Source organism: Schistocerca piceifrons, chromosome 6 (genome assembly GCF_021461385.2).
Source record: "Schistocerca piceifrons isolate TAMUIC-IGC-003096 chromosome 6, iqSchPice1.1, whole genome shotgun sequence".
NCBI lineage: Eukaryota > Metazoa > Arthropoda > Insecta > Orthoptera > Acrididae > Schistocerca > Schistocerca piceifrons.
This window is the reverse complement of record NC_060143.1, coordinates 82355134-82373565: the sequence shown is the minus strand read 5'-3', so window position 1 is coordinate 82373565 and position 18432 is coordinate 82355134. Positions and strand designations below refer to the sequence as shown.

The following is an 18432-nucleotide window of genomic DNA, read 5'->3' as shown; positions in this document are numbered from 1 at the left end:
CCTCCGGCCATCCTCATTTAGGTTTTCCTCGATTTCCCGAAATTGCTTCAGGTAAATGCCAGGATGATTCCTCTGAAAAGGGATGGCCAACTTCCTTCCCCATCCTTCCCTAATCCGATGGGACCGATGACCTCACTGTTTGGTCCCCTCCCCCAAATCAACCAACCAACCAACCAACCAGCCCACAAACTGTACTAGATATTTGGCATGAAGAATTTTTGAGAGATGCATCTTAAAATCAGTAAAACCAAGGCAGTTGGTTTGTTATTTGGCAGGAACTCTCCAACAGTTTCGTCCAATTCATCATGTTGAAACCTGCCATGAAATTTTTTTATGCAGGAAGGATACAATGAAAAACACACTATCAAAATTTTAGCTGCAAGGAAGAACTGCAAATATTTTTTTAAAATTTGTTGAAGTTACTCATTTTTGTTGCACAAAGAATCATTTGTGATAGAAGTTTGTGCAGCCCTTTCTCCCTAGCGTGCGATCAGTCATGACAAGAGAGCATAGCACCATATAGTGATAATACCCAGAGAGCCAAGCACAACTGAAGCATCTAAACTATACAAAAAATATCATGTATCATTCATGGTTTGAATAAGAGGTCAATCATGACTTTAATTTATTGAAACGAAATATTTCTTACACATACATCATTTTATAACAATTCCTGTAGCACAGTTCTTATGATAATTTTTTAATAACGTATATTTTAGTAAGAATGAAACAGTTTCTTGTTTATTCCTCATGGTAATCAGAATAAAGCAAAGTGTACCAGGCACACCTGACAAAAGAAAAATTAATGCCTTCAGGCACATCCCAGTAATTACTAGTTTTGTTTTGACAGAATTGTGGTGGAGTAAGAAATAGTCCTGTCTGTTGTACTGCATACTGAGCATACTTACACAGGGTGTATATGCAGACAAAGAAAAAAAATTCCCGGATTTTCCGGTTAAAAATACATTTTCTCCTGGGTGAAAACACACTTTTTCCCTGTTAACTGACAGTACATTTTCTCTCGAAACTGTATAACTTATAGATCCTTAGAATGGTTATGGTTTTATACATGGGTGTAGAATTTCTGGCACTTTAGAAAATGAAACACAGGGGAAGAAAACGTTTTGGAAAGATCTTTGATGTGCAGTAACATGTACGCTGCATATTTTCGTATTACGAAACTATAAATTCGAATTCCACCAAACAGCACATGTTACTTTCTGAAGCAGTGAAATCGAGACTGCGAAGTAGTTTTGTAAGCCAGTCATAGTTCATGTCACGTGATTTTCACCAGCCGATGATACCAGGTACTAAGAGCTTATGACACGTGATGAAGTCAGCCAATAGCAACATCACTGTTAAGTAGCGCGAACACACAAACAGAAAAAGTTAATGGTTTAAATTAATATACACAGTGTTGCTACAAGAAAAGTAAAGCTTTCACTTATAATACTGGTCTATAAGATTAATACGCTGGAAGAGAAGCTAAGCTTTCACATATAATGTTGGTCTTTTATGCGCGTATTACAATTTAAGATATATCACACAAATGTGCCATTAAAATTTTTAATAATGACGTAAATGTCTGTTCTTCTGGGCTCGAAATTCATCTAAATGGCTCGTCATCAAAGAGTTTATTTTTAAATGAGAGTCAAACACTCTTTGATTTAAGAAATTCATCGTACATTCTCGTACGTAGTTCAACTTGCGTAAGAGGAAATTTTCTTTGATAGTAACGCTTTTCAAACCACCATTCAGAATATTTCCCCACGACCTGTTAGAAATAGGTTCGTTTCTGCAGTTGCCAGAGAGCGCCAGATGACAGGCGTCACCGCGCTTGCGCAGCTCCGATGTCGTAGGGAGCCGTATGTTCACATGTGTAAAACAGTAAAAGATCTTACATTAGGTAATAAAAGAAACAAGACATTCAAACTTGCAGCTGCTTACACAGCCAAAGCCACATTTCTGTAGCCAGAAGTGGGAAAAGGTACTACTCAACTGCGCATGCGCATGATTCCGCTTGTAACTGCTAAAACGAATCTAATGTAAAAGGTTGTGATGTCATGCTCATCGGAGGCAATTTGTTGATACGAATCATTGCATATTCTTCCTAAAGCCTTTGACAAGTTTTGCTGTTGGCAGACGCTTGTATGAGCACTTTGTTTTGTTGCTGTATATGGCGCATTTACTTCAAAGTTTAAGTTTTATTTTCGTTTTTTCACTCGTTTATGTTTTATTGCTGAAGTATTATTCTGCAGTAGCAGGATACAGTAATATTCTTTGTTAGATTATCGGTTCTTACCAGTCAAAATTATAAAAATTTAACTGAAAACAATGAAAAATTCCCAGAATTCTAAAATATTCCCGGGTTTTCCCAGTTTTTTCCCGGATGGAAAAATTTCCGGTTTTTTCCCAGATCTCCCGGTTGTCCCGGATTGTATACACCCTGTTACAGCAATTCATAAAATGTGCTAGCACAAACTGATAATGCACAACTGACTGAAATTTAAGAACTCTGTTCTCCTGACAAACCTCAAATGACACAGAGTTATCAGAAATTATATTCCCTGTCAACTTCCTTAAAAAGTTCTTTACAGAGAGTCACTTTGGTTGTTCCAGGTGGAATATGAATTGTATAACAGTCCTTTCATTGTCCTCCTGAAAGAAAGAGGTATCATTATGTCTGACCAAGATACCAACAAAAGCAATGAATTAATTTCTGCAACTGGTTAGAAACCATTTCGAATGCTATGTTAAGAATTATTATTCTCTATTTCTCCAGATGTTGACAGGTCGAGCATAAGATTTTTGGCATTAAACAGTCCAACTTTATTTTTGGTTCTAATATGTCTCGAGGTTCCTGAAGACATATATAAAGCTGCAGAAACAGTAAACCACTCATACCATCAATATTTTATATGAATGTGTCACAGCAGTAATTGAATGCACAACAAACTCTCATCTTTTTTGCCACAAAAAAAGGTGTGGTTTGCTTGGAGTTCTTTCATGAAACCTGACTGATCAACATTAGGCAAAGCAGATGTGGGGATAACAGCAAGCTGTGTCTTCATGTCAGCTATGAATTAATGCCATCTCCTCTACACTTTTACTTCAAGCAAACTTCATTGCTTTAGGACTTTCTACGCAGTATGATCTCTTGAACTAGCTTAACCAAGTTGAAGGAACTTGAAATTAGCAATTTTCATCTCAAGTGCAATTTGGAAGTCCCAGTCTCATAGATATCCTCTGGTAACAGTGTACTGTCTCTCAGGTATCTCTACATGGTTCAAATCTCAAGCAAACTCCTCAAAAGACATGTTGTTCATGCTATTTACTCAAGTTTAAGAGTTTATGTCTGTTATTAATGAGGGGTCATGGGACTTTGTGGTCACCCTGTACAGTAAACCTTACAGGCTGTTTCTCTTTCACAGTTTTGCTAGTTTCCTTTTGGCACATATTTATTACTTTGTGTAAATATTTCTTCCACTTACATAGTTCATGGTCAGATTTTATGAAGCAAACACAGATTTATACACTGCTCAACATGAAGGGTTAAACACAATGAATATTAATTCAAAAAACAGATGATGTGACTTACCGAACGAAAGTGCTGGCAGGTCGATAGACACACAAACAAACACAAACACACACATGAAATTCAAGCTTTCGCAACAAACTGTTGCCTCATCAGGAAAGAGGGAAAGACGAAAGGATGTGGGTTTTAAGGGAGAGGGTAAGGAGTCATTCCAATCCCGGGAGCGGAAAGACTTACCTTAGGGGGAAAGAATGGGTATACACTCGCACACACACACATATCCATCCGCACATCTGGATGTGTGCGAGTGTATACCCCTTCTTTCCCCCTAAGGTAAGTCTTTCCGCTCCCGGGATTGGAATGACTCCTTACCCTCTCCCTTAAAACCCACATCCTTTTGTCTTTCCCTCTCCTTCCCTCTTTCCTGACGAGGCAACAGTTTGTTGCGAAAGCTTGAATTTCATGTGTATGTTTGTGTTTGTTTGTGTGTCTATCGACCTGCCAGCACTTTCGTTCGGTAAGTCACATCATCTGTGTTTTTAGATATATTTTTCCCACGTGGAATGTTTCCCTCTATTATATTGAATATTAATTCACTTTTATCTCCATTGTTGAACTTAAGCTACCACAATTACATGAATTGCAAATCTGAGAGAACAGTAATGCAGACAACTTCCACAAAAACTGAAATTTGCTTTACAAATTATGATCCCACTGAGCTGTGTTATCTGTTTACTGATGCATGTCAAAGAAGGACATGTGACTGCCCTGTTGCACATGTGCAATCCACTACAGCTCTGGTAGGGGTGAACAATTCCCCAGCCACCTGACAAGTTACAAATTTGGGAATTTTCAACATTTTTTGAATACTTGCAGGGCATCTTAGCAGCTAAAATAGTGACAGGGTATTTCTTTTGGTGTGTTCTTTCTGTATATAAAATTTCAGAGCATGCCATGGCATGTCAGATTGGACCATTCCCTCATAAGAATTGGAGATGATGAGATAGATGTGGTGGACAACTGCCAGTGCTCAGATAGTGTTGCTTCCTCAGACAACAACATACATTAAGAGGCTGGAAATGGAATATAGAAAGCTTTCAAATTCTACTATGTGGTACATCAGACCCTTCAACCCGGGAAGAGGTTGGCTTCATCCAAATGTTTGGGAGAGGTGCAACAGTGTTATCAGACTCAAAATAAAAAGAACAAAAGTAAACAAATTTACGAGAAAAGAAAAATATTAGCAAAAAGTGCACAGCACAAACAGGATCAACCAGCAAAATTTTGAAGTAATGTGTATGACCTTTCTTTGAAGCACTCAACAACAGTGATTGTTTAAGCTTTATCGTCTTCAAAACAAAAGGCCTCTAATACTGCTGAATATTAACTGTCAAATATTCAACTACAAGTTACATTTTGATTACAAAGAATGGGTGGATGGTGAGTGAGTCTCAGCAAAACCCATTGTAAAGACTGAAACTTGGTCTCAACATCATAGCTGTAGACCCACATCTCATCACCAGTTACGATTCCCTTAGGAAACACCTTGTTCTCATCTGCACAAACCAAAATCTCTTCACAGATTTCTGGTATTGATTCATGAGTCATGGGACCAACTTTGTGGCATTACATGATCCGATTGAAAAGATACATTCTTGTGCAACCTCTTGGACACTCAGTCTTCAATTGGTATACACAATTTCATTGACGTTCTGGACACAGGCGTCACTGGTAGGCGTCAAAAGGGCATCTTGAATGAGGGTTATCTTTAACTGCTGGTAACTTATAAACTTTTTCCTTGACATCCTCCGAGGATGTCCAGCGCAGTCCTGGATGAAACATCAGAATCAGAAGAGTTACTTGGACCACGACCTCACATACTAAAAGGTTTACCAGCAGCTCTGGCATCCAGTCATAAAAACCTTCATTCTTTGGTCACCTTTAACTTCTGTCTGGCAATTTTTAAACCATGTGAACCATTTGTAACACTGAGTATGACTTCAGCACTCATCACCGTAGGCTTCCTGAATCATTTGGCTTGTCTCTGTAAAGGTTTACTTGAGTTCCACGCAAAATTTAATGCAGACATGTTGCTCCTCTAACTCCAGTCACCTTGAAATTTGCAAACAGTGTGACACAACGTTCTACTCAATGCAGCACTGAACAGTAACTAACAGACATACAACAATGAAACTTCCAGCAGTTACATGTTTAACACAGGTGTGTGCCAGATTTGCTCCAAAACACCATTGGCAAGAAACTATGAATGTTCTGGAATTTTTTGAACACACCTCACATATACTGAGCAGATTGTCATCTGTAAAAATTTTATATGATTTATTATGAATGACTGGCAATGGCAAGGAAAGCGTTTCTGAAGGAGAGAAATTTGTTAACATCGAGTGTAGATTTAAGTGTCAGGAAGTCGTTTCTGAAAGTATTTGTATGGAGTGTAGCCATGTATGGAAGTGAAACATGGACGATAAACAGTTTGGACAAGAAGAGAATAGAAGCTTTCGAAATGTGGTGCTACAGAAGAATGCTGAAGATTAGATGGGTAGATCACATAACTAATGAGGAGGTACTGAATAGAATTGGGGAAAAGAGGAGTTTGTGGCACAACTTGACAAAAAGAAGGGACCGGTTGGTAGGACATGTTTTGAGGTATCAAGGGATCACAAATTTAGCATTGGAGGGCAGCGTGGAGGGTAAAAATCGTAAAGGGAGACCAAGAGATGAATACACTAATCAGATTCAGAAGGATGTAGGTTGCAGTAAGTACCGGGAGATGAAGAAGCTTGCACAGGATAGAGTAGCATGGAGAGCTGCATCAAACCAGTCTCAGGACTGAAGACCACAACAACAACAACAACAACAACAACAATACGATTTTTTCTGATATTAAATTCATGTGCTAATTCAATCCAAGATCACGGAGATTTACTTCTCAATTTGTTCCTAAGAAACTACAATGTACAATAAATTAAAATAAAATAAAAATATCAAATACTCTCACAAACAGTACTACAAGTAAGATACGTAGCTAATGGGAGATCATTACCATACCTGTAAAAGGAGTAAAGAAGCCTCAATAATTAGAGAAATATTCCTCAGATACCTACAATTAACAAATGAATTAAATTAAGTGTTCCTCAAGATAACATACTGCAATTGATTGCGCACTAAAGTTTCAGTAATCTTTCATGAGGAGTGTAAGATACAATGTTATGATGTAAAAAGATAAGATACTGCTTGTATATGAGAGTATTACACTGAGGAGCCAAAGAAACTGGCGCATCTCCCTAATATCATGTAGGGCCCCCACGAGCACACAGAAGTGCTACAACACGACATGGAACAGACTCAACTAATGTCTGAAGTAGTGCTGGAGGGAACTGACACCATGAATCCTACAGGGCTGTCCACAAAACTGTAAGAGTACGAGGGGGTGGAGATCTCTTCTGAACAGCACGTTTTAAGCCATCCCAGATATGCTCAATAATGTTCATGTATGGGGAGTTTGATGGCCAGCAGAAGTGTAACTCAGAAGGGCATTCCTTAAGCCACTCCGTAGCTATTCTGGATGTGTAGGGTGTCGCATTGTTCTGTTGGAATTGCCCAAGTCTGTCGGAACACAAAATGGACACGAATGGATGCAGATGATCAGACATGATACTTACGTACATGTCACCTGTCAAGAGTTGCATCTAGACATATCAGGGGTCTCTTATCAGTCCAACTGCAGACCCCCCACAGTATTAAGAGTCTCCATCTGCTGACACGCACGGTCCATTGATTCATGAGGTTGTTTCCATAGCCATACATGTCCCACCTGCTCGATACAATTTGAAATGAGACTAGTCCAACCAGGCAACATGTTTCCATTCATCAGCAGTTCAATGTCAATGTTGACGGGCTCAAGCAAGGCTAAAGCTTTGTGTGGTGCAGTAATCAAGGGTACACGAGTGGGCCTTTGGCTCCAAAAGCCCATATCAACGATGTTCCATGAATGGTTCACACGCTGAAATCTGTTGATGGCCCAGCACTGAAATCTGCACCAACTGGAGGAAGGGTTGCACTTCTGTCACATTGAATGATAATCTTCCGTCATCAATGGTCCCTTTCTTGTAGGATCTTTTTCTGGCTGCTGCGATGTCGGAGATTTGATACATTACCAGATTCCTGATATTCACGGTATACTCGTGAAACGGTTGCACGGGAGAATCCACACTTCATCGCTATCTCAGAGATGCTGTGTCCCATTGCTCATGTGCTGACTATAACACCACATTCAAATTCACTTAAATCTTGATAACCTGCCATTGTAGCAGTGGTAACAATCTAACAACTGCACCAGACATTTGCTGTATTGTACAGCTGTTGCTAACTGCAGCACCGTATTCTGCCTGTTTATATATCTCTGTATTTGAATATGCATGCCTATACCAGTTCTTTTGGCACTTGACTGTATATTGGATACAGTTTAAACAGAACTCACAGCAAAGGAATCAAATGAAAACTAAGTGTATCTGCAACTGGGGTGTCGGTAGTGATACAGTATATGAACTTCGGTATTTTGGGGTTGCTTGCTACAAGTTGTCATCTATAAGAAAGTGATGAGGAACACAACACAAAACATTAACTGCATACCTCATGATTGTAGGAAAGGACTGCTTTCTCAAACGAAACAAATTTTCTCATTATAATTATGAACATGCTGGACACATTTGCGCCGAGTTACTAACCTTCAAATTCATTTTGCTGCATAAGTCAGGAGAAGAACTAGCCTGTTTGCTCTACTGATATGCAGTTGAGAATAAGTGGTCTACGGTCGCCCATCAAAACAGCCGGGAGTTTTGTTTGCTGTTGTGGATTTCATCTTTGTCCCAGTAGACACAGTGTCATATGCTTCAGCACGTCTAGTACAATTGTGACACAACAAGTGCCCCTCAGGTTCCAGTGCAGTAAGTTTTATACTTCTCCATCTCTTTATCCCCACAATACACTAATCAATTTTTCCATCACTGTTCGGTAAAACAATTCCACATTTGTCAATTAGAAACAAGTTGTGGATGTTCACTCATTATGAGCTTCTTATGCCTTTCAAATGATTAGGAAGGTTAAGCCAGCAGCCCCACACAATACTACACTCTCAGTGGCACTGAATCATGCACAGACCTTATAGTGACTGAGGACTGACAACACAGACGACAGGAACTTCAGATTTGTCAGACACAAAACCAGAATGGTGATCATTTAGTACCAACTGGCAGCATGTGTAACTTGAGGAACAGTACACCACCTTGTCCCTTTAAAACACACTGAAATTTCAAAGTTCTAATCATTTAGATGTCATGCCCTGCTTTCCAGGCCCCATAAATTAAATTACACGACATTTGTGAGCCACTATTCAGATGCTACAGCTTTCACTAGCAGTAAAGAATTTTGTAACAAATGTGTAAACATGTAACTGAGCTGAAATCTTACTATATTTCCCTATATTTGAAAATATATCCACTACTCTTTCTTTTATTCAAAAGACATAGTGTTTCACTTTCCACTGTCTGTGTTTTATAATTCTATATTCATTGCCTTATATACAACAGCTTTCTTACATTTTAAAATTTCTTTTATCCTATTTTTATATCTCTTCTTAATTTCCCAAAATGCAAAGCCAAAGAAAGTACAACTCATTAGCCAGCACTGAGCATGGCAAATAAATCTTTACAGGGCTGATTGTCACTGATACAGTTTCAGTTTTAAGATTAATGCTCCCATCATGGCACTATTCATGAACTCCCATGTGCCCAAGATGTACAAAAATCTTACCTCTGCTAAACTGTCAGCTGCACTGAGTAGCACAAGAAGCTTTTTAGCTGTGTCCTCTGCACAGTGATGAAGCAGCTCAATATTTGGCAGCCTTTTTAAATGCTCCACAACATCCAAATGTTTGTCACCCTGTACAGAGAAACACTGAGTCACTACACTAGGTACGTCATATCAAAATGCATACAGTTGAACAGATGGTGATTTTATGCAGCTGTCACAACAAAGTAAAATATGTAACGCCATGAAGATTAATAAATTTAGGTGTTTGTCACATTTTCATAAAACACATTTTATAATCTCAATGTACAATATTTCACAAAAGGAGCATGCAGATTAAGTAATATGAATCGCATTGCAGTACAGGCACAGTTTGTAACAGTTATTTATCTTCACTATAGTACTCTAGTCTCACAATCTCACAGTTACATATTTTCCTTCATTGTGAGTTGAAAGACAATAAAATGATCACATGGCATCATTGGCTGGGAGGTCCCATTCGGGTTCGGTTGCCAAATGCAAGTCCTATTTTATGTTGGTGCCACAATGGGCAACTTGTGGCCAATGATGAGGATGAAATAATGATGAGGACAACACAACAGCCAGTCCACAATGGAGAAAAATCTCTGACCCGGCCGGGAATCGGACGCAGGTCCAGTGCATGGGAGGCAAGCACGTTACCACCCAGCTAAGCAGGTGGACTGTACAGATAACAATGCATGAGCAGAAGTAAAGTAAGGAATTAGTGTCCCTACATGATGAAGTCATTAGAGATGCAACCTAAATTTGAACAAGACAAGGACGGGACAGGAAATCACAAGTTTGGATAAGACAAGGATGGGAAAGGAAATCAGCCATGGCATTTTAAAGGTACTGTTCTAGCATTCACTGTGTGATGTGCAGACACCCCAGAAGAGTCTGAACTAAAAGCTGGATTGGAATTTTAGCCTTACTCATATTAAACAAATTTGTATTACTTTTCACCTTCAATGGAACAAATGATAAAGTAAACAGTGAAAGGTGTAAAGCAAAAGCAAAAGACACGCAGAAATGAAGGTTGATATAAAAACATACATCAACTCATAAGGGAAATAAAACAATGTTTGACAATGAAGAAAAAGTATAAATCCTCAAGCGCAAATTACTGTTGACAATATTGTGGTTGCAAGTAACAAGATAATGAAGACAATATAAAACATAGGACACAGGAATAAAATTGTTAAGAAGGACTAGGAGAGCTACAGTAGGGAGAGCGCGAGGGAAAAACTAGAGCAAATAGGAAAGCTTAATACTGCTGTACTGTAAGAGACTGCACACAATCTGACAAGCCTGAGAGTCACAAATTTGCAGAGGAGCATAGTAATTCCCATTATGCAAAGAGGTTTAGAAACTTTTTACTGGATTATTTCAGTGTTTAGTATGATGACGAGTATTTTTCAACATCCACAGCCATCACTCAGCATTAGTTGCAATGTAAAACTTGCTTCTTTTCCATACTGTACCCATTCACCCATACTGTATCCCATTCTATTATTGTTCTTTTACTTATACTGTATCCCACTCTATTATTGTCCTTTTACTTATTTTTATTTGCATTTTCACTCTGATCTCACGCAGTTTTCACATAGATTTTCTTTTATTTCCTCCTCATTCTTCATTATTCTTCATGTGTTTTGTCTTGTTGGCATTTTACTGATATTCCTATGTTTTTTTTTTTTTTTTTGCATATTTTATGAATTTTTTATCCTTTACTATGAATCCTTCCTCCTACCTGTGGCAGTACAGAAAAGTTTCTCTACCACTATCCAGAAACAAATCCTACATACTGCTCCTGCATTTTTGCCTAGCTCATGGAGTCCTCCCCCCCCCCCCCCCCCCCACACACACACACACACACACACACACACACACACAACAAATGACCTGACCATCAACAATCAAATTACTCATCTCCAACTGGAACTCATCCTTTCACAATTACCTCTATCTACTTAAATTTCATCAGTCCAGAGTCCTTCCCAACCATATACATCAGGCCCAAACCTCCTTGCACTATCTCCAATCTGTACATAAAATCTGCCTGCTCTGTAAGCCCAAATTCCTGCATCCCACATTCCAGATTGAAAACCTTGCCCTCCAGGGCTACAGCAGGATTTACATGGCCACTTCAAAAAACTATCCATCTATTCACCTGATAACCCCACCTTGGCCTGACATTCTCCACTACAAGAGCTTACATCGAACCTCCCCAAATCCCCTCATGGCTACCAAGTCCAGCCTCACAGACCTACTATGTTTACCACTCACTCAGAAAGGACCCTCCTGCGGCCCTATAGGACCCAGAGCCTAAATAGACCTGAAACACTGTCATGAATATGTCATCCAAAAGCCTCCGTCCCACAGAAGTCCAGTCCTTTCCATAGGCCCTACTTCTTCATCCATTGCCAAATGCAGTCATGATGGACTTGTTAAATATTTTCTCTTCTCGCAGTTGCCACATATTGTGAAATTTTTTGCCACCAACCCTACCAATCAGACCAAATTCAAATCCATGCGGAACCTTGCTGACTCAATTTACCCCTCTCCCTACCTGTCACTGACCCCCTCTAGCCTCAAATGATCCCCTATTAAATTACCAGAATTTCCAAATCTCAAACCTTGCCTCACAGTGATTCAGCAAATCCCTCGATATGGAAACAAAACACAATCGCAGAAATAATCACACTCCTCCACCTAAAACCTGACCCGGCCTTCTATTCCTACCTGGTGACAAAAGATCCACTACTGTGGTTATGAACTACAGGGGTGGGAAATTTCCTCCAGTTGTCAGATATATTCACCTACATGCCCCCCACAGTGACCACATTCCACAAATCCAGCATCTACAGTTCCTTATCAATTCCTTAGGTTTATCCCAGAGCTTCTCCTCCAACTCTCTCTCTCTCTCTCTCTCTCTCTCTCTCTCTCTCTCTCTCTCTCTCTCTCTCTCTCTCCCTCCCCCCCCCCTCCCCCACTCCCTGCACTCCTACATTCTACCATTCTATATGCTTCCTAAAGCCCATAAATTCAACCATCCAGCAGGATGCCCCATTGTGGCTGGTTACTGTGCCTCCACACAGAGAACCTTTGTTCTCATGGACCAAAATTTTCAGCATGTTACCCATAACCTACAATACATTACATAAGCCATCAACCATTTCCTCTATCAACTCTCTACATTTCTTATCACTTTACTACACAACATCCTGCTCATCGCTGTTGATGCCATCTCCCTCTACACTAAGATCCCCAACACCCATGGCTTCGCCTCTATTGAACACCACCTTTCCCAATGTCCGACTGACTGTAAACCTACAACCTCCTTCCAGGTCACTGTGACCAACTCAGTAATCATCCTCAATTAGTTCTGTTTAGAGGGCATAACGTAAAATCAAATCCATGGTACAGCAGTGTGCACCTAGATGGCACCACTCTGTGCCAAGCTATGTGTGGGTCATCTACGAGAATTGTTCTTAATCACCCTGAATCCGAAAACTCTGATGTGGTTCAGGTTCAGGGATGACATCTTGATGGTCTGGACTGAGGGTGAGGACATCTCATTTACATTCCTCCAAAACAACACCTTCTCTCCCATTTGGTTCGTTTAGCTATTCTCAGCCCAACAAGCCATCTTCCTTGATGTTGACCTCCACCATAAAGAAGGCTATATCAGTACCTATGTTTACACCAAACCTCACAACCTAAGCACCTGTGGTTCTTGCACCTGTAGTGATGAGCAATCCATCTCCAAATATGCCAAAGGTCTCATTGAGGCCTTCACAGCAGGAAATTACTCTACACACCTTGTCCAGAAATAGATCACGCATACATGGTCTCCACAGTCACCTACCACCTCCCATATATCTGCTGTCATGTGAAGAAAGGAGCACCTCTCTCATGGTTCAGTAACACACATGACCAGAGCAACTGAGGCACATTCTCAGCTACGGATTCATCTACCTTTCTTCATGCCCTGAAATAAATATCCTCCCCACCCCATTCACAGTGGTATTCTGTCACCCTCCCAATGTATACAATATCATATCTCCAAAATGAGATTTTCACTCCACAGCAGAATGTGCACTGATATGAAACTTTCCTGGCAGATTAAAACTGTGTGCCGGACGAAGACTCGAACTTGGGACCTTTACCTTTTGCGGGCAAGCGCTCTACCAACTGAGCTACCCAAGCACGACTCACACCCCATCCTCACAGCTTTACTTCTGCCAGTACCTCGTCTCCTACCCTCTAAACTTTACAGAAGCTCTCCTGCGAGCCTTTCAGGAGTGCTAGTTCTGTAAGGTTTGTAGGAGAGCTTCTGCAAAGTTTGGAAGGTAGGAGACTAGGTACTGGCAGAAGTAAAGCTGTGAGTACCGGGCGTGAGTCCTGCTTGGGTAGCTCAGTTGGTAGAGCACTTGCCTGCGAAAGGCAAAGGTCCCGAGTTCGAGTCTCGGTCGGGTACACAGTTTTAATCTGCCAGGAAGTTTCATATCAGCGCACACTCCGCTGCAGAGTGAAAATCTCATTCTGGAAACATCCCCCAGGCTGTGGCTAAGCCATGTCTCCACAATATCCTTTCTTTCAGGAGTGCTAGTTCTGCAGGGTTCACAAGAGAGCTTCTGTAAAGTTTGGAGACGAGGTATTGGCAGAAGCAAAGCTGTGAGGACGAGGCGTGAGTCCTGCTTGGGTAGCTCAGTTGGTAGAGCACTTGCCTGCGAAAGGCAAAGGTACCGAGTTCGAGTCTCGGTCCGGCACACAGTTTTAATCTGCCAGGAAAGTTTAATATCCCATCTGTCTGTATTCCAACCTTGCTCCTAATCCCTGGATCCATGGCTCATATTCCTGCAATATACCTGGTTGCAAGACCTGTCACAGACATATTTCAATTAGCGACTACTCCAGTCCTGTCACAGACATCTCCTGCCCTATCAAAAGCTGGACCACCTGTGAAAGCAGCAATGTGATCTGATAACTGAACTGCAACCACTCTGCCACTTTCTATGCGGTCATGACAACTAACCAGTTGTCTGTCCATACGAGTCACTATCATCAAACAGTGTCCCACAGACAGCTGGACCACCAAATTGCTGAATACGCCATCCAACATGATGTTCTTGACTTCAGTGATTGACTGACAGCCTGTGCCACCTGGATTCGTCACAACGACAACTTTTCTGAATTATGCAGATGGAAACTTCATTCCTGTACACCACCTGGCTTCAACCTTTTCTCTGCCAGCCTATCCCCTTCCCTGCTCTCACTCCAGTCCTACACATGCCTTCTATTCTGCTAGTACACCTGCATAGTCCTTTCCCTTCTCTACCTTCCCCTTTGCTTGATCCCCCCCCCCCCTCCCTCCCTCCTGCACAGCCTCCCAATGGAGCACCTAGCAGCCTTATTCTGTCCCCACTACATCCCTGCACATTGCCACAGGCAACACTAGCATACACCCCATCCCCATGCTGCTATCCCTTCCCATCCCCTCTCCATGCCTTTTCTGTACTCCCATTAGCCGGCAAAGATGACTGGTCACCACAGTCCCAGTCTGGCCTTTGAGTCCGGGGACAACAATGGTCATGTCTGTATGAGTCGTGCCTGTTTGAATGCGAGTTTTGTTTTTTCTATATCTAATGAATGATTTATTTCAATAGTTCAGTGATATACAGCAGTCTTTTTCGTTGTGCCTGTCTGTCACTCACAACATCCTCTATCTCGTGAGCAGCAATCCACCCTCCTCAGAATGTCCTTACTCCATTCCATATTTTCCATTGTTTAACTACTGTATTTCTGCATTTAAACTTGTATGTACTAACACAATAACAATTTACTTTTTAGGCAGTCACTACCTGTATGCAAGTTTTTCCTGCCAACTACACTCTTTATACACCACTGAAGTCTGCAGACAGAACAGTGAAAATGATATGTAATAGGTTAATTGATAACAGAAAACATTACACTTTGTCAACTTATAAAGGAAAATAAGGGGCCAGTTAGCTAGAGAAGCTCACTTAACATGCAAATCAAAACATATTGCTAAGACCCACACACATATATCTCCTGCTCACTCCCCCCCCCCCCCCCACCCCTCCCCCCCCCCTCTCTCTCTCTCTCTCTCTCTCTCTCTCTCTCTCTCTCTCTCTCTCTTCACTGGCTCCATTATTCTCCAAGCTATTCTGGTATCACTGCACTAGCTTTCTAAAGTTCCAACTACCAAACATAGGTGAGAGGAATTTCAGAGTCAGAACTGAGGTTTTAATTTTCATGACCCACAAAACATCCAAAAGCAAACTATTTCTTGAAACACAGGGGAGATGATTATCATTGGACATGAAATCTTGGCTGTAATGAAAATAATCAAAGATTTACCTTCTTAGATTAAACAAGTCTGTGGAGACTGGGCACTGCACTGTGTAGGTGAGCACTGTCGAGAATCCAGGTATTTTCAAGACTGTCAAGGATTTTCTTGATTTCATTTTCCATTATCATTTCCAGATAGCATGGGTCTGTGTGTAGGTATTTAACAGTACATCTCAGATGTAATAAAAATTCCCCTTTTGCGGTAGACATCAAGTGCAATCCCAAAAACATTGTTACCATAATTTTCTGTGCACATTGCATTTGTCTTATCTTTTTAATTTTCACGAGTTTGAATACTGATATTGTGTGGATAGCAACTTACCCTCTACAAACAAGTCCACATAATTCATCACTAATTTCTGTCGCATTATATCCTGTTATATTGAGAAGTTGAACCACTGACCTTAAGCGACATACAAGAGAATCATTTGTTTCTATAAAAATTTAACTTTTCGCCGAATAAATAGAATACAACAACAACATGAGGAACTCATTACTTGTCAACACTTATCGGTGCACAAAAATATGCTATTGTGAGTTGATTACTGCAGATAGCTGCATTTGCTTACTTTTCAGGTACACCTTGAATATCAGAGCTATGAACAGTTGTTCATTCAGAATATTTAACAAAAAAGTACAAGCAGGATGATGAAATACCTTTAAAATATTCAAAATGAAACATTTACTTTCAAAACTGACAATTGTAGTGAAAAATACATTTTCTTAAATTAACCTCATTGCTGGACTATGCCACTTTTGAATTATTCTTCAAAAATGAATAAAGTATATTAACATAAACTCACCTCAGCCTCACAACTGATATGCCAAATGTCCACGGTAGCAGTTACTTCAAGGAGAGAACAGCAGATGTGCACAAAAGGCGACTCTGAGATCAAGTCACGGATGTGGTCAATGCCTTTCTTTCTTGAAAACTCTTGTGAAAGTTCCTCACTGCAGCCAAGCAGTACCAGGAGTGCCGAAAGGCAGGACCCAAGGAGTATCCTGAAAAGTGATTTGTATCAAAAGAACTGCAACAATTTCCAATAATCTGTGTACAAGTCAACATGGGTGACTGTGACAGGAACTGGCATACAGTAAAAACCAAGACAAATATTGGCTCCTGTTTGGCTACACATCTGTTTTCCAATACACACCTTCATCATGTGTCCAAATTAAAATGCTCACAAAGTGGTAGAGAAGTAATATAAGAATAGAAAACTTGGTGTTGAGATGTCCTCACTGACAAATTACAGCCACAAAAAATAAAAAATTTCTGTATGAAGTGAGAAGAATATCAAATGTAAGCCAAATAATGAAAATTTAATGGGTAGATATGAAAGAATAAGTAAAGAAATGAACCAATCTTCCAGCTCAGTCTTAGATTAGAGTTCATAAGAATGACTGTAATAGTGATGTAGCACCTGCAGTCAATCAGATCCCAAAGCGGGAGCACTACCGGGGTCACTGCTTAAAGTTTGTGCATTATGATTATATAGATTTTTGGAAGTAAACAGCAACTAGTTTGAGACTCAATTTCTTTGCTTCTGTCTGTCTTCCTAAAAAGCTAAGTTCAAAAGTAAATTTGTCCACAGATTGTAACAGTCGTGCAATGTAGAGGAAAGTATCATCCACCATCCACAAATGGCTGGATTCCACATCAATTATTATCGACAAGATTCATATGGCAGCAGTGATTCATACTGAATGCAGAGTGACAGGGCAGCCTTCATCGATACAGATGAGGTGCAATATGGACATGGCCACAGACAACATTGATGCAGTCCGACATGGAATGGCCACCTGACCAGGGCTGGCAGACATTGGCCACATAGATAAACATAAATGTAAACATAAACTTTCATAGGTAAACGCATGCCCTGTATTTCTAACAACCTTCCTGTTGATAATGAAATGGAGCGAGAGGGTCTCATCTCTGCCACTCTCTGTTGAGGTCCAGGTGACCAAAGAGGAGGAGGAGGAGGAGGAGGAGGAAGAGGGAAAATGAGGCAGTAATCTGCACTGCCGTCTGTGCAGTTTGACTGCCGAAAGCTGGTGCTTTCCTGTAGCGAATGGTCAGCCTTTGCGTGAAAATCTTTAACAGTGCGTTGACAGTTCACTTATCTTTTTATATACCCACTGCGCACCATAACTTGCCTGTTATTATGTCAACCATTTGGTACAAGCTGACAATCTTAATTCACTGACATTTAATTTTTCCAGACTGGCAAACATAACTTTGGTTTCTGAGTGTTCTTCAACCAGAACTGGAAAGAAAGAAAATTAGGGCAACATCCTGTCAATGAAGAGGTCATTGGAAATGGAGCACAAATTCAGACTGGGGAAGGAAACAAGCCACACCTTTTCAAAGGTAGCATTTCAGAATTCGTGTTAAGCAGTTTACAGAAATCTTGGAAAACCTACATCGCGACGACTGAACGGCAATTTGAACCACTGTCGTCCTGGACACAAGTCCAGTGCCACCTCCCCTCACCCTTAACCCCCCTCCCCCACACACCTCTCTACCCACACCTCACTTCACATCATCTCACTCAGCTCAATCAAAATCCAGCTGCTACCTTGACCATGGTGTGCAAGAACTGATTACTAAAATAATGATTCAAGGTAAAAGTTTTTGGGCTGCAATTAAATCCTCACAAATATTGTTTTCAAATGAT

At 40.5% G+C, this 18432-nt stretch overlaps 1 protein-coding gene across 1 annotated transcript in view; it reads right to left on the bottom strand.

Moving 5' to 3' along the window:
* LOC124803150 (lysosomal-trafficking regulator) overlaps positions 1-18432 on the bottom strand; it is a 593053-nt gene that overhangs the window by 445512 nt on the left and 129109 nt on the right. The window contains exons 13-14 of the mRNA XM_047264331.1: positions 16561-16759; positions 9365-9493 (exon numbers count right to left, since the gene is read on the bottom strand). Of these exons, the coding sequence (XP_047120287.1) occupies positions 9365-9493; positions 16561-16759 (328 nt within the window). The remainder of the gene's footprint in view (positions 1-9364; positions 9494-16560; positions 16760-18432) is intronic.